General features: G+C 46.5%; 1 protein-coding gene across 1 annotated transcript in view; it reads left to right on the top strand.

Moving 5' to 3' along the window:
• The first annotated feature begins 11,071 nt into the window (after positions 1–11,071).
• Positions 11,072–22,845, top strand: part of LOC136626475 (putative gastrointestinal growth factor xP4) — a 55,568-nt gene continuing 43,794 nt past the window's right edge. Inside the window, exons 1-3 of the mRNA XM_066601535.1 lie at positions 11,072–11,165; positions 11,841–11,984; positions 19,738–19,881. Coding sequence (XP_066457632.1) covers positions 11,072–11,165; positions 11,841–11,984; positions 19,738–19,881 — 382 coding nt within the window. The remainder of the gene's footprint in view (positions 11,166–11,840; positions 11,985–19,737; positions 19,882–22,845) is intronic.

Below are 22,845 nucleotides of genomic sequence, written 5' to 3'. Positions count from 1 at the left end.
AGACTTTTTGCTAGTAGGGTGCGGGGATCTGGATGCCCTTTCTTTGAAGAATTTTTGCATATCAGGTTGACTTTTTGCTGTTCTTGGTGTGCTTAGAGTATCGCTGCTCCTATCTCTATTGCTTTTCCCCATTATGCGTTTGAGTTGGTTTCCGGCTTAAGTCATACGGTGAGGCCCGTCCCTTATTGTGTCCCTTTACTTAGCCATTGGGTGGTTGTGGCCTTATGGCCTCACCCCGAATTGGGTTTTAGTATCAACTGTCTTCTTTAGCGGTCGCTGCCCTCCAGTCTCTGGATGCAAGATACTGGTGAGGGATGGACGGATGTCTTTTGTATAGGGCCGGTGCGGTGTTTATGGGGCACCGTTAACACCCTGTGTAATAAGTGCGAATTGTGGGAACTCTCAGCCAGAGTCCACTGAAAAAATTCAGGCTGTGCCTGTATACGGTGTTTTGAGTCTAGGATACTCCTCACACTCTGTGGTCACCCACCTCAAGGAGGTGTAAATGGAGCTTGAGATAGAGGTGAGTGGGATATTGAGGGGGGTCTTTTCTTGGTCCCAGATGTGTATGGGCTTCGTTCTCTTGGCGCTTAGCAGTTGGGTCTGCTGTTATTAGTGTTGACAAATGTCTAGCTTGCGTGGCCCGCAGGAGCAGTTGTCCCCTGAGGGGGAGCGTGGAGATCTTCCTGAGGTGGTGGTGGTGGTGGTGGTGGTGGTGGTGGTGGTGGGGGGGGTGTTTGAGGCTTTAAGTGGTGTGCTTAAACACAGTCCTGTGGGGCTTGCAGATGAGGTCACTCTCCAGTGGGTCTACTCTTCCCTGTATGGAGTTTAGGGCTCTGGTCTGATCTGCAGTTTCAGCCTCCCACCTCGCTGTCTGCTTCTCTCTCTGCAGGGGGTGGGGGGGGGGGGCGCCGCTGCTGCACTGCTCGGGTCCGGTTTGTGCCCCCTGCCTCCCACTCAAACCTTGTCCGGGTAGCCCTCTCCGGGCTGCCGGACCGCTGCTGCTCGGTTCTGTCCTCAGGGGCTCCCGCGGGTAGTGCGCTTCTCCCTCTGTTGGAGGGGGGGAGGGGCGCCACTGCTGCACCGCTCGGGTCCGGTTTGTGCCCCCTGCCTCCCACTCAAACCTTGTCCGGGTAGCCCTCTCCGGGCTGCCGGACCGCTGCTGCTCGGTTCTGTCCTCAGGGGCTCCCGCCGGTAGTGCGCTTCTCCCTCTGTTGGGGGGAGGGGGGGGGCGCCGCTGCTGCACCGCTCGGGTCCGGTTTGTGCCTCCTGCTTAAGCCTTGCCCGGGTGGCCCTCTCCGGACTGCCGGCCCGCTTCTGCTTAGTTGTGCCCTCAGAGGCTCCCGCCAGTAGCGCGCTCCGCCGCGCGCCTCCAAGTCGGCGCGAAAAACGAGGCCCTGGTTTCCCCGCCGGAACTAGGCCCGGACGGTTTTCCACATCGGGGAGAGAGTCGGCGGGTCTCTTTCTGCTCACTAGCCTGCGGAGCAGCTTTTGCTGATGTTCAGCGGACTTTTCTGTCGACAGGAGAGCCGGTAAGTGGATTTTTTTCTGCCACAGTTGCAGGAGTGAGGTTCCCGCACGTCCGCTTCCTCCGCTGGCTAGGCCACTCCCGACACTGTTCTGCATTTTGACCTAGTTTTTGCAAAATAAATACTTGTAGATAATTGTCTTGTTGCTATTTATCTGGGGTTGTATTTACCTAATTTTAAGACATTCTAACTAGAGATGAGCGAACGTACTCGTCCGAGCTTGATACTCGTTCGAGTATTAGCGTGTTCGAGATGCTCTTTACTCGTAACGAGCACCACGCGATGTTCGGGTTACTTTCACTTTCATCTCTGAGACGTTAGCGCGCTTTTCTGGCCAATTGAAAGACAGGGAAGGCATTACAACTTCTGCCTGAGACGTTCAAGCCCTATACCACCCCCCTGCAGTGAGTGGCTGGCGAGATCAGGTGTCACCCGAGCATAAAAATCGGTCCCTCCCGCGGCTCGCCACAGATGCATTCTGACAGAGATCAGGGACAGTGCTATCTTGTTGGAGCTGCTATAGGGAGAGTGTTAGGAGTATTTTAGGCTTCAAGAACCCCAACGGTCCTTCTTAGGGCCACATCTAACCGTGTGCAGTACTGTGGAGGCTGCTTTTTGCAGTGTTGCACATTTTTTTTTTTTGGTATATCGGCCGTGCAGAGCATTGCGCCCTGCAGTAATACTCCAGGGACAGAAGTGGTGGTTAGGCAGGGACAGAAGACATATTAATTATTGATTGAATATAGGCAGTGGGCCTTTTCTAAAAAATATTGGGCAAAAAACCTATTTGGGCTGCCTGTGACTGTCCTCAGTGTTCTGGGTCTCTGCTGGGTGTAGTAGTTCTCCAAATTCATACGCAGCCAGCTAAGTGTTACAGCAGGCTTGCGCAAAATTATTTCCTGGCTCTGTCTGGGCTGTTAAATCACAGCTGTATTGCAGTCCACAGTGCAACACTCTGCACTTCTTTGACATACTCCAGGGACAGAAGTGCGTAGGCAGGGACAGAAGACATATTGATTGAATATAGGCAGTGGGCCTTTTCTAAAAAATATTGGGCAAAAAATCTATTTGGCCTGCCTGTCACTGTGCTCAGTGTTCTGGGTCTGTGTGTGCTGGGTGTAGTAGTTCTACAAAATCATACGCAGCCAGCTAAGTGTTACAGCAGGCTTGCGCCAAATAATTTCCTGGCGTTCCGTAAGCGAAGTCAGCCTCCAACCACAGGCCAATAAGCGGCACATTTAATTACAGCGTACTGTTTCTGCATTACTGGTAATACAGCATGCTGAGGGGTAGGGGTAGGCCTAGAGGACGTGGACGCGGCCGAGGACGCGGAGGCCCAAGTCAGGGTGTGGGCACAGGCCGAGCTCCTGATCCAGGTGTATCGCAGCCGACTGCTGCGGGATTAGGAGAGAGGCGCGTTTCTGGCGTCCCCACATTCATCGCACAATTAATGGGTCCACGCGGTAGACCTTTATTAGAAAATGAGCAGTGTGAGCAGGTCCTGTCGTGGATGGCAGAAAGTGCTTCCAGCAATCTATCGTCCATCCACAGTTCTGCGCCGTCCACTGCTGCAACTCAGAATCCTCTGGCTGCTGCTCCTCCTTCCTCCCAGCCTCCTCACTCCATTACAATGAGACATTCTGAGGAGCGGGCAGACTCCCAGGAACTGTTCTCGGGCCCCTGCTCAGATTGGGCAGCAGTGGTTCCTCTCCCACCAGAGGAGTTTATCGTGACTGATGCCCAACCATTGGAAAGTTCCCGGGGTCCGGGGGATGAGGCTGGGGACTTCCGGCAACTGTCTCAAGACCTTTCAGTGGGTGAAGAGGCCGATGACGATGCGACACAGTTGTCTATCAGTGAGGTAGTAGTAAGGGCAGTAAGTCCGAGGGAGGAGCGCACAGAGGATTCAGAGGAAGAGCAGCAGGACAATGAGGTGACTGACCCCACCTGGTTTGCTACGCCTACTGAGGACAGGTCTTCAGAGGGGGACGCAAGGGCAGCAGCAGGGCAGGTTGCAAGAGGCAGTGCGGTGTCCAGGGGTAGAGGCAGGGCCAGACCGAATAATCCACCAACTGTTTCCCAAAGTGCCCCCTCGCGCCATGCCACTCTGCAGAGGCCGAGGTGCTCAAAGGTCTGGCAGTTTTTCACTGAGAGTGCAGACGACCGACGAACAGTGGTGTGCAACCTTTGTCGCGCCAAGATCAGCCGGCGAGCCACCACCACCAGCCTCACCACCACCAGCATGCACAGACATATGATGGCCAAGCACCCCACAAAGTGGGACGAAGGCCGTTCACCGCCTCCGGTTTGCACCGCTGCCTCTCCCCCTGTGCCCCAACCTGCCACTGAGATCCAACCCCGCTCTGAGGACACAGGCACTACCGTCTCCTGGCCTGCACCCACACCCTCACCTCCGCTGTCCTCGGCCCCATCTAGCCATGTCTGTCAGCGCAGCGTCCAGCCGTCGCTAGCGCAAGTGTTTAAGCGCAAGCGCAAGTACGCCGCCACACACCCGCACGTATAGGGTTGTGGAAACGGAGTCCTTCAAAAATATGATGGCGGCGGCGGCCCCGCGCTACTCAGTTCCCAGTCGCCACTACTTTTCCCGATGTGCCGTCCCAGCCCTGCACGACCACGTCTCCCGCAACATTGTACGCGCCCTCACCAACGCGGTTACTGCCAAGGTCCACTTAACAACGGACACGTGGACAAGCACAGGCGGGCAGGGCCACTATATCTCCCTGACGGCACATTGGGTGAATTTAGTGGAGGCTGGGACAGAGTCAGAGCCTGGGACCGCTCACGTCCCACCCACCCCCCAGAATTGCGGGCCCCAGCTCGGTGGTGGTATCTGCGGCGGTGTATGCTTCCTCCACTAAAGCACCCTCCTCCTCCTCCTCCAACGCAACCTCTGTCTCGCAATCAAGATGTGTCAGCAGCAGCAGCACGTCGCCAGCAGTCGGTGTCGCGCGGCGTGGCAGCACAGCGGTGGGCAAGCGGCAGCAGGCCGTGCTGAAACTACTCAGCTTAGGAGATGAGAGGCACACGGCCCACGAACTGCTGCAGGGTCTGACAGAGCAGACCGACCGCTGGCTTGCGCCACTGAGCCTCCAACCGGGCATGGTCGTGTGTGACAACGGCCGTAACCTGGTGGCGGCTCTGCAGCTCGGCAGCCTCATGCACGTGCCATGCCTGGCCCACGTCTTTAATTTGGTGGTTCAGCGCTTTCTGAAAAGCTACCCACGCTTGTCAGACCTGCTCGGAAAGGTGCGCCGGCTCTGCGCAAATTTCCGCAAGTCCCACACGGACGCTGCCACCCTGCGCACCCTGCAACATCGGTTTAATCTGCCAGTGCACCGACTGCTGTGCGACGTGCCCACACGGTGGAACTCTACGTTCCACATGTTGGCCAGGCTCTATGAGCAGCGTAGAGCTATAGTGGAATACCAACTCCAACATGGGCGGTGCAGTGGGAGTCAGCCTCCTCAATTCTTTTCAGAAGAGTGGGCCTGGTTGGCAGACATCTGCCAGGTCCTTGGAAAGTTTGAGGAGTCTACCCAGGTGGTGAGCGGCGATGCTGCAATCATTAGCATCACCATTCCTCTGCTATGCCTCTTGAGAAGTTCCCTGCAAAGCATAAAGGCAGACGCTTTGCGCTCGGAAACAGAGCCGGGGGAAGACAGTATGTCGCTGGATAGTCAGAGCACCCTCCTGTCTATATCTCAGCGCGGTGAGGAGGAGGAGGAGGAGGAGGAAGATGAGGAGGGGGAAGAGACAGCTTGGCCCACTGCTGAGGGTACACATGCTGCTTGCCTGTCATCCTTTCAGCGTGTATGGCCTGAGGAGGAGGAGGAGGAGGAGGAGGAGGATCCTGAAAGTGATCTTCCTAGTGAGGACAGCCATGTGTTGCGTACAGGTACCCTGGCACACATGGCTGACCTCATGTTAGGATGCCTTTCTCGTGACCCTCGCGTTACACGCATTCTGGCCACTACGGATTACTGGGTGTACACACTGCTTGTCCCACGGTATAAGGAGAACCTTTCCACTCTCATACCCGAAGAGGAAAGGGGTTCGAGAGTGTTGCTATACCACAGGACCCTGGCGGACAAACTGATGGTAAAATTCCCATCCGACAGCGCTAGTGGCCGAAGGCGCAGTTCCGAGGGTCAGGTAGCAGGGGAGGCGCGGAGATCAGGCAGCATGTACAGCACAGGCAGGGCAACACTCTCTAAGGCCCTTGACAGCTTTATGGCTCCCCAGCAAGACTGTGTCACCGCTCCCCAGTCACGGCTGAGTCGGCGGGAGCACTGTAAAAGGATGGTGAGGGAGTACGTAGCCGATCGCACGACCGTCTTCCGTGACGCTTCTGCCCCCTACAACTACTGGGTGTCGAAGCTGGACACGTGGCCTGAACTCGCGCTGTATGCCCTGGAGGTGCTTGCTTGTCCTGCGGCTAGCGTCTTGTCAGAGAGGGTGTTTAGTGCGGCTGGGGGATTCATCACAGATAAGCGTACCCGCCTGTCAACCGACAGTGCCGACAGGCTAACACTCATCAAGATAAACAAAGCCTGGATTTCCCCAGACTTCTCTTCTCCACCAGCGGACAGCAGCGATACCTAAGCAATACGTAGGCTGCACCTGCGGATGGAAGCATCATTCTGTATCCCCATCAAAAACGGGGACCTTTTTGCTTCATCAATCTGTGTCTAATATTCCTCCTCCTCCTCCTGCTCCTCCTCCTGCAACCTCACATAATCACGCCGAACGGGCAATTTTTCTTAGGCCCACAAGGCTCAGTCATATAATTTTTCTAAACAATTTTTAGACGTTTCAATGCTCATTAAAGCGTTGAAACTTTCACCTCAACCAATTTTTATTTTAACCGGGCTGCCTCCTGGCCTAGTTACCAATTAAGCCACATTAACCAAAGCGATTAATGGGTTTCACCAGCCCTCTTGGTTGGGCATGGGCAATTTTTCTAAGGTACATTAGTACTGTTGGTACACCAATTTTTGGGGGCCCTCGCCTACAGTGTAATCAAATTAATTTTTAGCCCACCTGCATTACAGCTGACGTTACATCAGCTGTGTTGGGCACTGCAATGGGATGTATTTATGTACCGCCGGTGGGTTCCAGGGAGCCACCCATGCTGTGGGTCCACAGGGAGTTGTAACTGCATGTGTCCACTTCTAAAGAACCCCAGTCTGACTGGGGCATGCAGTGTGGGCCGAAGCCCACCTGCATTAAACATGAATTTATTACCTCAGCTGTGATGGGCAATGCAATGGGATATATTTATGTACCGCCGGTGGGTTCCAGGCAGCCACCCATGCTGTGGGTCCACAGGGAGTTGTAACTGCATCTGTCCACTTCTAAAGAACCCCAGTCTGACTGGGGCATGCAGTGTGGGCCGAAGCCCACCTGCATTAAACATGACATTACCTCAGCTGTGATGGGCACTGCAATAGTAAATATTTATGTACCGCCGGTGGCTTCCTGGCACCCACCCATGCTGTCGGTCCACAGGGACTTCACAATAGGGAGTTGTACCTGCCTGTGTCTATGAATTAAAAACCCTGGTCCGGTTGGGGCATGCAGTGTAGGCCGAAGCCCACCTGCATTTAATCTGACGTTAGCTCTGCTGTCCAGGGCACTGCAATGGGGTATATTAATCTACAGCCGGTGGGTTCCAGGGGGCCACCCATGCTGTGGGTGCACACGGAATTCCCATTGCGGAGTTGTACCTGCCTGTGACTATTTATAAAAAAACACGGTCTGACTGGTGCATGCAGACACCTTGACAGAATGAATAGTGTGTGGCACATAGGTTCCCCATTGCTATGCCCACGTCTGCAGCTCCAGATGGAGGTGGCACAGGATTGCATTTCTCATTGCTTCTGTACAGCATTGTGGACTATCGCCCCGCCCCTTTTAAAGAGGGTCGCTGCCTAGCCGTGCCAACCCTCTGCAGTGTGTGCCTGCTTTTCCTCTGGCAGATGCACTTATAAATAGACATGAGGGTGGCATGGCATGAGGGCAGCTGAAGGCTGGGCAGGGACAGTTTGGTGTGCGCTGTGGACACTGGGTCGTGGGGGGGGGGGGTTTGGGCAGCATGTAACCCTGGAGAAGTGGCAGCGGAGTGTCATGCATGCAGTGATTGTGCTTTGTTGGAGGTAGTGTGGTGCTTAGCTAAGGTATGCATTGCTAATGAGGGCTTTTCACATGTAAAAGTTGTTGGGGGGGGCCCACTCTTTCCGCTATTGTGGCTTAATAGTGGGACCTGTGAACTTGAGATGCAGCCCAACATGTAGCCCCTCGCCTGCCCTATCCGTTGCTGTGTCGTTCCCATCACTTTCTTGAATTGCCCAGATTTTCACAAATGAAAACCTTAGCGAGCATCGGCGATATACAAAAATGCTCGGGTCGCCCATTGACTTTAATGGGGTTCCTTATTCGAAACGAACCCTCGGGCATCGCGAAAAGTTCGTCTCGAGTAACGAGCACCCGAGCATTTTGGTGCTCGCTCATCTCTAATGCTGAGGCTTGTTATTCCAAAGGCTGCTGTTATGACTCAAGTATCCCCAACACTAAGTGCTGTTTTTACCCCCAATTCCAAGGTAATTGATGATACACAGCACTATCCATAGATGAAATGGGAATGTTCCAGACGTTCCTATTTGATTCTCTTAAGGGACCCTATCACTGCTAACTCTTTAAACTAGGGCATCAAAAAATTGAGGGCTAATCTAGTGGGGGGCTATATGGTCATAAACCCTGTCTGCCAATGTGAAGCACAGAGGGACTCATCAGCAGTCATTCACTAGGAATCATATTGGGATTGAGACACATTTGTCAGTACTGATCTGGTTGAAATCGTAATTAGGGCAGATTCTGATGAGCGTATGTTCAAATATGATCACCTCAATGCAGCGTGTTTGTGCATGAACGATGTTTGAAGAACCAGGTAATCAGAATTTTGCATGTGTCAGCTCATAGTACTGTACTTTTTGAGTCTGCAGGGCCAGTTTACACATGTGCATAACACTCCCTTTCTGTGAAATTGATTGGCTATTAAAGTCTGATGAGGTCCAGCTGACAAAGCACTTAAGGTTAACCGCATACTGGGTTACCCTGTGAAACTCCCCCAGCAGTTACTTGGTCGGGTCTTGTGCTACCCCACGGCGAGGAGATGGTAGAGCCCCATGACAAGACCTCAATCTACCCCAATATCTCCTCCGCTGTGAGCCCGCTCCTCAGACGTTGCAGGTGTACTATGGGTACCACGGCATTAGCAAGGAGTGTCTCTTCAGAGGCTGCTATTATGAGTCAATTTTGCATCGAAATTTGCAGTTAGCCATGCAGATTTTAGTGTGGAATTCTAGGACATTCTGCAACACTGTTACGGAATATTGCATCCTGAGTGAAAGTTCCCTAACCCTTCCCAGATTGATGGGCAGCAAAAGTTGCTTCTTCATATTCATTGCTGATGTTTTTCCTCCTTGGCATTGTGCTAACATACACCTAAATGTGCCAGACTAGCAAACTGATAATACTAATACCAAGATTGACAGGGGGTGACGCCCCCTGCTGCTGATTGGCTGCACAGCTTGTTAGGCAGCCAGTGCTGAAAGGCCACCAAAGATTTCTTGAAAAAGGGGATACAGTGGTGGCCGGCGCTGCAGCTGTGCACCCTCATCTGCAAGGAAGTTTCCGCGCGGCGGCCCTGGAGGCCCGAACGCGGCGTCAGTGTAGTAGGGGTGCGCGGCGTCCAGTTGCCAGTTGGGAGTGGGTGAGCAGCTCCCTCACGGAGCACACATGTGGCTGCCAGACATGGAGCTGACAGCCGGTGGCCGGGATCCAGGGCTAAGGCGGGGGACGAATACGGAGGGCTAAGGCGCCAGATGCGTGGGATGGAGGGCTGAGGCAGTAGACGCGTGAGACAGATGCGTCAAATGCTGTCTGGCACTGAAGTGAGACACTGCACTGTCTGCATACATTTTTTCTGCTGGCCGTGAATGGTTAGGCTGAGGGTTACAGTTCCTCTTAGGCTTAGATTATGAAATGTAAATGCTGGCATGTTACAGCGGTAACATGGCAGCATTTACAGATAATAATGTAAGCCTTAACAAGAACTTTAACCCTCAGCCTAACCATCCACGGCTGGCAGAAATGTCTCCACAGGCTGCTAGGACCTTCCTAACGTGAGCCAATCGGGAGCTAGGGGTGTGATAGGGGCCTTCCTCCTGTCAAACCCCTAGCTTCTGGTGGCGTCAAGATACACTAATACCACTAATGTTTTTATAAAGGTGGGCACACTTGCTGATCAATTAATTAAGGGCTTCTGATTAGCAACACCTGACTGATACTTAACCTTTTAATTCCAATGGAAACAGTAAGGGTCAATTTGCTTTTTCACACACTGATTCTGTATTTTAACCACGTTTTTTCTAAATAAATGCTGACACAATGTAAAGGCCCATGCTCAAAGCCCTCTTTTTGAGCAAGAATCATTGGGCCTAACTGCATGGACATCGTACAGTTTTTGTTAACAAGTTGTTAATTTTAAAATCCGTGGCTGCTGAAAGAGCTGTATCTAATTGGCTGAGCGCTCAGCCAATCACAGGCAACGCTCAGCCATTCAATGAATTTTCAACTGCAATATGTCAATTATGTGCAAACATACTGTACAAATTTTTGATAAGATATATATTTCCATCTGTTTATTTTATTCTGAAAGCACATTGGAAAAACTTCATTTTTTTTTTTTAACCATTTAGGAGACGCACAAGTTTAAGATTAATTATTAACATTTTAAAGGAACATTTTGTTTTTCTACACCAAGCCAAGATTACAGAGGCTCATAGGTGTCAGAATGATAGATACCCCCATAAATGACCCCATTTTAAAAATACACATCTTAATATATTCACTGAGGGGGGTCATGAGTATTTTGACCCCAGAGTTTCTTTTCAGGAATTAATGCAGTTTAGAGGAGAAAAAATTAAATTTCATATTTTTGCAAATATGTCATTTTAAAGATAGGATTTTTTTATATAGTGCACATGAAAATGATGACTTGCACCCCAAAATGGATACCCCTGTTTGTCCTGTGTTCAGAAACGTACCTGTTGTGGCCCTGATCTTATGTCTGTATGCACAAGGCCCAAACCGAAAGGCTTTCAGAACAGATGTTTTGCTTGAAGGCGTTTTAGGCCCCATTGCCCACCTATAGAGCCCTTGAGCTGCCAAAACAACAGAGAACACCCATAAATGACCCCATTTTGGAAACTAGACCCCTTAACAAATTCATCTAGGAGTGTACTGCTTATTTTGACCCTACAGTTTTTGAATGAATCTAAGCAAAGCAGAAGGAAAAAATATGATTTTCATTATTTTGGCAATTGTGTCATTTAAAAAAAACTATTACAGTACATATATGAAGATTTGCCCCCCAAAATTGATACCCCTGTTTGTCCTGTGTTTAGAAACATACCCATTGTAGCCCCAATCTACTTACAGCCCACATTGCTAGGACTATAATGGAGGCAACACCCATTGGATTTCAGGGCACAACTAAGGTGCGGCGGTCTCACACAAAGGCACTCAACAAGCTGCTCCTGGAACTTCAGAAAGGCAAGCGTTTCCAGGCGCTTCTTGTAAATTACAGCTAGTGATCTGAATAATGCTGGGCTCACACAGGCTGTATGTGGAATTCACTTGCGAAGGCCCGCAGCGGATCCCAGCTGTGAGTCCAGGCCATGGCCCTGCATATGACCACGTAACGTACTGCATGTAACTGCGTACTCACACAGGTGGTCATGCGCAGTACACCTTTTTTTGTTTATATTTTCCGTGCCGTCACTTAGCGATGATGCAGCTACCTGCAGCCAATGTAGTTGCATATGGGCTGCGGGTATATCCACGACCCTGGAGCACAATGGGCTTTATGTCATGGATATCCGCAGTAAGGGTGACTACCCACTAGCATTTTTTTTCTGCTGCGAATTTGCTCCTATTTTTCTTTTAATTGTCAATGGGACTTTCTAATGTTAAAAACACAAAGTTGCGTTGCATTGCGTTGCGTTGCGGTTTTACCTTTAGGAACTCCCATTGACAATTGGAAGAAAAAATAGGAGCAAATTCGCAGCAGAAAAAAAACCCGCTAGTGGGTAGTCACCCTAGAAGAGAACATGCTGCATTCTGTTTTCTGCAAGTAGATTACGTAATTCAAACCTGATAATGTGAGCCGAGTTCTGTAATCCTATGCATTTGATTGATCCGTGTATAACTACTTTGTTTTACTTCCAGATACGGCTCAGTGTTCAGTCAAACCCTACGATAGGAAACAATGTGGTTCTCAAGGAATAGATGCTACGGCTTGTTATTCCAAAGGCTGCTGTTATGACTCACGTATCCTCAATGCTAACTGGTGTTTTTACCCCATATTCCAAGGTAAATGATGCACTGCATTATCCATGGATGAAATAGGAATGCTCTAGCACTGTCTTGTTCTCTTAAGGGACCCCATCACTACTGACTCTTTAAACTAGGGCATCATAAAACTGAGGGCTATTGTAGTGCAGGGCTATATGATCATAAACACTGTCTGCCAATCAGAAGTAAAGAGTATCAGCAGTCATTCACTAGTAATCATATTGGGATAGAGAAACATTTGTCAGTACTGATCTGGTAGAAATTAGGAATTAGGGTGGATTCAGATGAGCGTATGCGCAAATATGGTCACCTCAATGCAGCATACTTATGCATGAACGATAGGGTGTTTTGTAAGGCAAAAAATAAAATGGTAAATGTTTGCAGACTTTGCTTACACCCCGAGTCTCAGTGATGTAAAAGATCTATATGCCAAATTTCAAGAAGATTGGATGATATTTAGAGGTTGCACACTTTGATCAGTTTTGTAAAAGTAGGCAAAAAATACGATTTTTCAATGTTAATTACTTTTATTGGGAAAACTAGAAATCGCAAACTTAAAATAATACTAAAACTAGACACTAAGATTAATAGGTAGTATGATAGGCAAAACATGCGTTATATTAACCCATTCCCGCTGCAGGACGTAAATTTACGTCCTGGCAGCAGGGTACTTCCCGCAACAGGACGTAAACTTACGTCCTCGGGATAGCGCGGGATCACATATGATCCCGCGCTATCCCGCAGCGGGAGCCGGCTGTCAGTCACAGCCGGCGTCCTGCTGCAACAGCGGGGGGGCATCGGAGATGCGCCCCCCGCTGTTAACCCCTTCCCTGCCACGATCTAAGTAGATCGCGGCAGGGAAAGGGTTCACAGAGGGAGCACGCTCCCTCTGTGTCTCCGGCCGGCTCTCGCGATGTTATCGCGAGAGCCCGGCTGGTTGCTATGGCAACAGGACGCCGGATACCGGCGTCCTGTACTGCCATAGCCTATGATCGCTATAGTAAGCGATAATGCATGGCAGGGAAGAAGCCCTGTCATGCATTATCGCAGCGATCTGAAGTGTAACAGTAAAAGTCCCTCAGAGGGACACAAGTGTTGTAAAAAAAAGAGAAAAATAAAGTTCAAAAAATAAAAATGTAAAAAAAATGTAAAAAAACCCTTTTTTTATGCTTTTTCTCATATTAGCATAAAAAAATGTTAAAAATTAAAAACCCCACATATTTGGTATCAACGCATCCGTAATGACGCGTACAATACATTGAACATGCTTTTTATCCTGCACGGCAAAAAGCGTAAAAAAATGCTAAAAAACTGAGGCAAAATGCTAATTTTTAGCATTTTTAGCATTTTGCCTCCCATAAAGCGCAATAAAAGTGATAAAAAACCAGATGTACCCCAAAATGGTACCAATAAAAAATACAGCTCGTCTCACAAAGAATAAGCCCTCACAGAGCTCCGTACATGGAAAAATAAAAAAGTTATAGCACTTTGAATGGAATGAGTTTAGAAAAAAATAAGAATTTCCCAAAAAAATTTTGTGGAAAAGTGAAAAAAAACCTAAAAAAATATAATAATTTTGGTATCGTTGTAACCATACCGCCCGCAGAAAAAAATGTGTTGTATCATTTATGCTGCATAAATAACGCTTTTGAAAAAAAAACAAAAAATCTATGGCAGAATTGATGCGTTTTCTCTTCCTACGATCCTAAAAAAAATAATAAAAGTTTTAGAATGTAGTCTATGTACCCAAAAATGGTACGAAAAAAATCTACAGTTCACCACGCAAAAAACAAGCCCTTATACGGCCGCGTCGACGGAAAAATAAAAAAGTTATGGCTTTTGAAAAATGGAGATGGAAAAATACCAAAAATCGCTTGGTCCGCAACGCCAAAATAGGCCATGTCATTAAGGGGTTAATCAACTTTGAACGATGCAATCACTTCTTTTGTTCGCTTGGTGACGACTTTTCTGTGATGCTCGACTATTCTTAAAACGAACTGTTTTTGTTGTTCGTCCTTGACCGATTCATTAAACTTTTTTATCAGAACAATTCCTCTTTCTGCAGTATCATTGACCACCTTAAGAGCGTTCACATGGCTTCTTGTGCAACCAGTTTCACTCCTTTCAATTCTTGTTGAGGAATATTGAACTGTTTAGTGAAGAGGACAATTTTAAGTGCATATATTGCCTTTGCCTTCCACTTTGCTTGATGCAGAGCCCCTGGGATGCTGAAACTGAAGTCGTTTTTTAGACCAACCTCCTAAGTACAGGAGAGAGAGAGTTGTAATAACTGTTTTTTCCGTCTTTTAGGATATTTTGCATGCAGTTAACCATTTTCCCTCGTTCTGCTAGAAAGCCTTGAACGGGACTTTCTTCATTCAGCATTGTCGTATATAACTTCCTATCAAGTAAAGCCCACAGACTTTGGAACTTCCAAAAAATGTGGATATGAGGACCACTTGATGGTATGCTACAGCACTCCTCAAATACTCTTTTCAATCAATATTAGTTCATGGGTGTGATGACGGCAAGCCAACCACAACAATGTTCATCCGAATTCCCCTTCAATTCTGGCACATGCCCCTTGGATCAGTCCTGTATTAGATGATATTGTCGCATAGCCCAAATCGGTCCACTTACCGAATAACTACTTCAGCCATTTGCTCAACAATGCCTTTCAGGGCAACAGGTACGTCAACAAATGCTCAAAATCTTTGCCAGTCACTACAACTGCAACTCTTCTAAGGTTTTTGACACTCCCATGGGCAACGGAGGGCAACAGTTTACTATCCCAATGCAAGACCAAATGAGGAGGATTTTCAAAGAGTGACTCTTTGATTTTCTTTGCCATTTTACTAATATTGATCGCCCGAGCTTGGTAAACGGTAGCTGGAGATACAGAAATTTTTTAAACATTGTGTTCAAGGCTCCTTGCAGTTGCTATAAATGAAGTACTTGCTTGCCGAATAGAGAAATACATGAGCAGCCCATTAGTACAAAGCACTTCAATATTAGAAATTTCACTAGCTTGATATAAATGTGATCAATGTGTACAACCCCTAAATATTATCCAATCTTCTTGAAATTTGGCAAATATATCTTTTACAACACGGAGACTCGGGGCGTAAGCAAAGTCACATGAAAATCACATCTTTGGAAAACTTAAACACCCTAATGAACAATGGTTGAAGAGCTAGGTAATCAGCATTTTGCGCATGTGTCATCTGGAACTAATTGGTTATTTCAATTGGTGCATTCATTTGCCACAAATGAACATGCCCTGTGGGCAGAAAAAGTACGTTAAAATACACCGATACGCACACAAAAAAAGCCTTGTTTGAACACAAAGTTGCGCTGCCGCATCCGCAATTGTGCATATGCATTATGAAGCTGCCTAAGCACAATTTTGTTTAAAGAGCTCCTGGAGGCTAGTGCAAAATTTGTACAAGAGCCCCATGAGACCTGACAGAATATATCTATGCACCTACATATAAGGATAATTGACTATATAATGCTTTTATTTTTTACAGATCTGTGACAAAAATAAGTACACCCTCTCTGAATTCTATGATTTTAAATATCAGAACATAATAAAAAAAATCTGGTCCTTAGAATAGACTTAAAATAGGTAAATACGAGTTCATGAATTCATGAATGGAAGTGAGTCAGACCTGCCCCTGATTGGCTCAGCGCTGAGAGGCAGCAGTCACTCACCCATTCATGAATTCATGAATGGGTGTGTGAGTGTTTTCAGCCTCTGATTGGTCAGGGCTGTGACCAATCAGAGGCAGATCATTCAGCAGGCGGGGATTTTAAAGCCCCGCCGGCTGAATAGTGCCAAGAAGCAGTTCAGGAGAACTGACAGTGGCCGCAGCTGGACTCCGGCTGCAGCGGAAAGGTGAGTATGCAATTTTTTTTTATTTTAACACATTTTAGAATGAATTGCAGGGAAGGGTTTATATATTTAACCCCTTCCCGACAATTCACCCCGCGCACGCCGGCAGCCCATTGCTTTCAATGGAGCGGCTGTATTGCCGCTCCATTGAATTCAATGGGCAAACATCGTTCTTCTCTGTCACAGCTGTTACAGCTGTGGCAGAGAAGAATGATTTGTCTTCTTTATGTTCTCAATGGGGTCGGCGCTGCTGCCGCCGGCCCCATTGAGCGCATATAGAGAAGAGAACAGGAATCGCAGATCGCAGATAGGTGCGATCTGCGATTTTTTGTTCTATAATTTATCGGACGAGCGCATAAAAAGCGCTCATGTGTCCGATACCATTGCAAAGCAATGGTTTTATAAAATCGCCGGCCGCATGCGCAAATCGCGCGAAAAATCGCCCGTCTGACTAAGGCCTTAGGCTTCTGACACACGAGCGCATACGCTACATTGGGGGCGAAAAACCTGGTGAACGGACGCACAAATCAAACATTTGTGCGCCCGTTCATATGGACTGGTGAGGTTGGTGCAAATGCCCGACAAATTTCGGCCCAAACATAGTTCCAGAACTATGTTTGGGCCTCAACGTAAAAACACCCGGCACTATATTGGCTGGCCAGGCGCTTTTACATCTCGCAAATACGCCCATGTGATCTGATGCATTTGAATCCAATGAAATGGCCGGCCGATATGCGCTTATGTGAAAGAAGCCTTAAGATGCAATTTTTCACAGATTAGTGAAACTCTGACTATCGTTGCTTATGAGAGACTCTGCCTCTCTAACATGCTCTTTTTATAAACAGTCATGTGACTGAGGGTCTGTACATTTTGAACATCCAATATTCATCTTGTCCCTTCTGCACATGAATTTCTCCAGTTTCTCTACAACTTTTGATGATATTATAGACTGCACATGGTGGGATATTCAAAATTTTTATTATTTTATGTTGAGCACACATTTTTCTGAAATCATTCCACAATTTTTCACAGATTGTGAACTTCTGACCATCTTTGCTTCTGAAAGACTTTGCCTCTGTACCATGCTCTTTTTTTGTAAGCAGTCATGTGACTTAGGGCTTATTTACAAAAGCATATATCAGTCGGGTTTTCACGCTCAACCAATATACGGTTCCATCTAAGCAGTTCCCCATTTCCCTCACCCTCACCAGCTCTCTCTCTCCTCCACTCCAGCGTTTGCAATGGGAGGGGGTGGGATGGGGCGGAGGTAAGTGCTGCCCCCCCCCACTCTCATTGCTGGCTATGAGCAAGGGGTGGGGAGGGACAGGAGAGTAGATCCGCCTCTATACCACCAACTCCCATTGCAAACCGCTCAGAGGGGAGAGAGAGAGCCTGTGAGTGGGAGGGAAGAGGGGAACTGCTTAGATGGAAGCTTATATCGTCCGGCTGTGAAAATGTCGGCTGATATACGCTCATGGCAATAAGCCCTCAATAGAAAATTCCCCCTCCAGCTGACTTTCATTAGTACTACTTACTTTTCACAACTTTTGTCACCCCTGTCACAACTTTTTTTAAATGTGTTGCTGACCTGAATTTCTAATTATGTAAATTTTTTAACACAATAGAAAAATGTCTCCATTTAAGCTTCAGATGTGTTCTACTGTGAATAGAATATGGTTATATGAGTTTTCTAAATTATTGCTTTCTTTTTTTTACATGTATTTACATTTTACACAACCTTTTTGCAATTGGGGTTGTACATACTGTTGCCAACCTAACCCACTAGATCCAGGTCTAGTAACTTCCTTGAGCTCGTCCAGCAAGGTACCCAAGATGCATGAATACATCAACAATCCTCCTGGCATACCTATGAACTCTGCTATCAACTCCATTACAAGTAACCATCTCATTATATTGATATTTTGCCGCAGAGATATGTCATCACTATTTTGTCAGACATCCAATGGAAGCCCACGTATCATCAGATCTCCTTAGACATCATATATTTGCATCCTAATATCCCCCATGATTTGGGGATAGACATTATCATTTCCATTCTAGCACAGGATCAGTCCGATCCAGCCCAACAAAAGAAGTTTATAATGGATGGCATCTGGTTCATCCTTACAAACAACTACTTCTCATTCAGTTTTGAACTATATCAATAGATTAAAGGTTCTGAAATGGTTATGTGATTTACACAGTTTTGCTAATCTCTTCATGGGCAAGTCTGAGAGAAAATATATCATATCTAACCACCATTGGTCTAACTGGAGTATACCTGATTTTGTCTGATTTTTTTCAATCCACAATAATGTACAGTATTATATAATATACCAAAACGAATGAATAGCTCTTATATACACTATAAGCATTAGATATTTCAATTGCCAGAGCGATATTTGATACATGGATTATTATTTATGAATTATTGCCTATTGTTGTAATTGTTTCTTAAATTTTTCATTTATCTCTTTTCGTTTGATTTTCTATCCTCCCCCCCCCCCCCTTCCCCTCTGTCTAGCTTTTTTCACTACTATTTTATCCATTAGTTTTAGTATTTATCCATTTATCCCAGCGCAACAGGGGAAGGGGCCTTGTGCTCCTAAATGCATTTTATTGCTGGCTTTTACATAAATGAGAGTTGGGTCATATTCATTTTGCCTATCTAATTTCGCCGTGCCATTGTACCAGTATTTTGGTTACCTTATACCAGTTGTCTGATGGCAGCTTGGCTCCAGCTGCAACGGTGAGGACCCATAATCCCAGTCATTTAATGCTTTACATGATGTGGGATGATTTAGTAAATCCTGCACTGAGCAGGGGGTTGGACCCGATGACCCTGGAGGTCCCTTCCAACTCTACCATTCTATGATTCTATGGTCAATGCAATCTCAGCATTTAAAAGGCTAACAGAGGGAATGGGCGTCTCCTGTCACCCATCAGACTCCTATTGGTATCTCATTGCTAAATGATCATGCGGTACCAGTGGGATGCTATTGCCTCCCGAACCGTGAAGATGGCCTCTGGCTTTGCCATCTCTGGTGGTCTATGAGGCTCAGCCTCTAGCTGCGCTTGATTGACAACATAGCACACTGCTGTATTGAAGTATTGCGGTTTTTTATATAACAGTTGTGAAATTTAAGTCTTCTAGTTGGTAAAAGGTTAAAAGCAAGAAAAAAAAACATGCCAAAATTGTGGATTTTGTTAATCTTGCCTCTAGAAAAAAATAGAATAAAAAGTGATCAAAGTGTTGTGTGTTCTCAAAAATGGGATGCAGAATAAAGATCATCCTGTAAAAAACAAGCCCTCATGGAGGTCTATCAAAGGAAAAATAAAAATGTTACTCCCATTACTTCGGTTTCATCCCATTGCATTTAGGCCGCTTTCACACAGCCAAGAAAATCACACCAGAGTGGTGCTTTGTGAGATGCACAAATCTCGCATGAATATGAACCTCATTCTTTTGAATGGGGTCAAACATATGAGCTATTATTTCTCGCATTGCGGCGCAGGAAAAAATCGTGGCACGACCTATAATTGAGCATTCCCTCGGAGTGCATCGCCTATAGTTTTCAATTGAGGCGGCAAAGCATTGCACGGCATGATATGTGCCTGCGAGTGAGATGTGATGCAAGGTTTCCCATTGCAAACAAAATGGAAACACTCCATGATCCTCCGTCGCGGCTTTTAGCTACTTACCTGAAGTGATGTGAGGCGTGTTTAGCACAAAAACACTTTGCTTTAGCGGGAACATTACATGTTGGCGAGCACGATATGGGGCCAAGTTTTGGGGTCCGATATCTCACTCTCCGTTGTGAAATTAGCCTTAAATGTCTTAGTACAATAACAGCATTCACTTTGTTTTACTTCCAGATACGGCTCTGTGTTCTGTCAAACCCCACGAAAGAAAAGAATGTGGTTCTCCTGGAATAGATGCTAAGGCTTGTTATTCCAAAGGCTGCTGTTATGACTGCAGTATCCCCAACGCTAAGTGCTGTTTTTACCCCCAATTCCAAGGTAAATGATGATACACTGCATTATCCATGGATGAAATAGGAATGTTCTTGCACTGTCTTGTTCTCTTAAGGGACCCCATCACTACTGACTCTTTAAACTAGGGCATCAAAAAACTGAGGGCTATTGTAGTGGGGGGGCTATATGATTATAAAGCCTGTCTGACAATCTGAAGTACAGAGGGACTCATCAGCAGTCATTCCCTAGTAATCATATTGGGATTGAGAAACATTTGTCAGCACTGATCTGGTAGAAATCGAAATTAGGGCGGATTCAGACGAGCGTACACACAAATATGGTTGCCTCAACGCAGCATATTTGTGCCTGAACGATGTTTGAAGAACAGGGTAATCAGCATTTTGTATGTGTCAGCGCATAGTACTGTACTTTTTGCTTGTACAGGGCCAGTTCACACACACGAGTAACACTTACTTTCCGTGGAATTGATTGGCTATTAAAGCCTGATGAGGTCCAGCTGTCTTCTTTTTCTGCGATTTGTGCAATTCAATGAATTATCAGTGTTCAGTGATGAGAGGACTTCGCACAGGGATTAACAGAATCCTACAGGAGTCCCCTCATCTTTACGCGTAGCTCGGACCTTACAGGAACGCTTGTCCTATCTTTTGCAGGTGCGAATATTTTGTGCCTCTAAAAGATGGACATGTGAACACTTCATAGGGAACCAATGGTTTTAGTGGATGCGATTTCCCTGAACAACACTTAAGGGATGTCGGCAGCTGGATCCTCTACCGCAGCTGTCATCTGACAGCTGCAGTAAGGAATTCTTTATTCCCCGTGAACACTTCATAGGGAACCAATGGCTTTAATAGATGCGATTTTTTTCTGTGCACATAGGAGCGTACAAAAAAAAAAACGCTCGACTGACAGCGACCTTAGAGCTCATTTCACCTGCACAAAAAAGATAGAACCTGCTGTTCTTTCTTTCTGCTTATTTGTGCCTTAGTAGTCAATGAAGAGTGCATAAATGCATGCTCAGTACGCAAGGAGATGCATGAAGCACTGCCTGATTGCACTGGGGAAAGAACACATCTGGAATTAAGTAGCCATTTTAATTGGTGCGTTTACTTGCCACAAATGAATGTGCCCTGTGGTCAGAAAAAAAAAGTGAAATACACTGAAATGCACACAAAAAAGCCTCCGTCGTAACGCAAACAAAATGAGCTACAGCATCCACAATTGCGCATACGCAATGTAAAGCTGCCTAAGCACGATTTTATTTAAAGAGCTCCTGGAGGCTAGTGCAAAATTTGTACAAGAGCCCCATGAGACCTGACAGAATATATCTATGCGCCTACATATAAGGATAATTGGCTATATAATGCTTTTATTTTTACAGATCTGAGACAAAAATAAGTGCACCCTCTCTGAATTCTATGATTTTAAATATCAGAACATAATACAAAAAATCTGGTCCTTGGAATAGTCTTAAAATAGGTAAATACAAGTTCAGATGAACAACACATGACAAATTACACTGTGTTAGGGTGGCTTCACATGAGCATGTTTTGGTGCATACATAAGTGTGCACCCATGTATGTGCAAAAACACGCATGAATGCAACTCTGTGCATTGCTTTTAATGGAGCCGCGTTTGTCACACACTACGTCTGGATTTTGATCTCCGTTTTATTAAATAACTAGCTTACCCAACACGCGTTGCTGCAAAGACAGACATACATTCGTTTATATATATAACAACCAATCACAGCGCAGCTTTCATGTTACCTCAGCGGTATAATATATAACAACTAGAGATGAGCGAACGTACTTGGTAAGGCCGATTTCGCAATCGAGCACCACGATTTTCGAGTACTTCACTACTCGGGTGAAAAGTACTCGGGGTCGCCCGGGCGGGGGGTTGCAGAGGGGAGTGGGGGGGAGAGGGAGAGAGAGAGGGCTCCCCCCTGTTTTGCGCTGCTACCCCCCGCTTCACCACGCCACGCCCCGCCACACAGCGCCCCCGAGTACTTTTCACCCGAGTAGTGAAGTACTCGAAACTCGCGGTGCTCAATTGCGAAATCGGCCTTACCGAGTACGTTCGCTCATCTTCAATAACAACCAATCACACTGCAGCTTTAATTTTACCTCAGGAGTATAATATTTAACAATCAATCACAGTGCAGCTTTAATTTTACCTCAGCAGTATAATATTTAACAACCAATCAGAGCACAGCTTTCATGTTACCTCAGCAGTATAATATATAACACCCAATCACAGCGCAGCTTTTATGTTACCTCAGCAGTATAATATATAACAACCAATTACAGCGCAGCTTTTATTCTGCCTCATCAATATAAGATACAGCAACCAATCACAGCGCAGCATTAATTTTACCTCAGCAGTATACTATATAGCAACCAATCATAGCACAGCTTTCATGTTACCTCAGCAGTATAATATATAGCAACCAATCACAGCACATCTTTCATGCTACCTCAGCAGTATAAGAAATAACAACCATTCACAGCACAGCTTTCAAGTTACCTCAGCAGTATAAGAAGTAGCAACCAATCACAGCGCAGCTTTCATGTTACCTCAGCAGTATAATATATAGCAACCAATCACAGCACAGCTTTCAAGTTACCTCAGCAGTATAAAGAATAGCAACCAATCACAGCAAAGCTTTCATTTTACCTCAGCCAGTATAAGGAAGAGCAACCAATCACAGCACAGCTTTTATGTTCCCTCAGCCAGTATAAGCAATAGCAACCAATCACAGCGCAGCTTTCATGTTACCTCAGCGGTACAATATATAACAATCAATCACAGCTCAGTTTTCATGTTACCTCAGCAGTATAATATATAACAACCAATCACAGCGCAGCTTTCATGTTACCTCAGCAGTATAATATATAACAACCAATCACAGCGCAGCTTTCATATTACCTCAGCAGTATAAGAAATAGCAACCAATCACAGTGCAGCATTCATTTTACCTCAGCAGTA

The sequence above is a fragment of the Eleutherodactylus coqui genome, chromosome 4, assembly GCF_035609145.1.
Source record: "Eleutherodactylus coqui strain aEleCoq1 chromosome 4, aEleCoq1.hap1, whole genome shotgun sequence".
Classification (NCBI taxonomy): domain Eukaryota; kingdom Metazoa; phylum Chordata; class Amphibia; order Anura; family Eleutherodactylidae; genus Eleutherodactylus; species Eleutherodactylus coqui.
The sequence above is the reverse complement of the archived record's forward strand: the minus strand, read 5'-3'. Positions and strand labels throughout refer to the sequence as shown.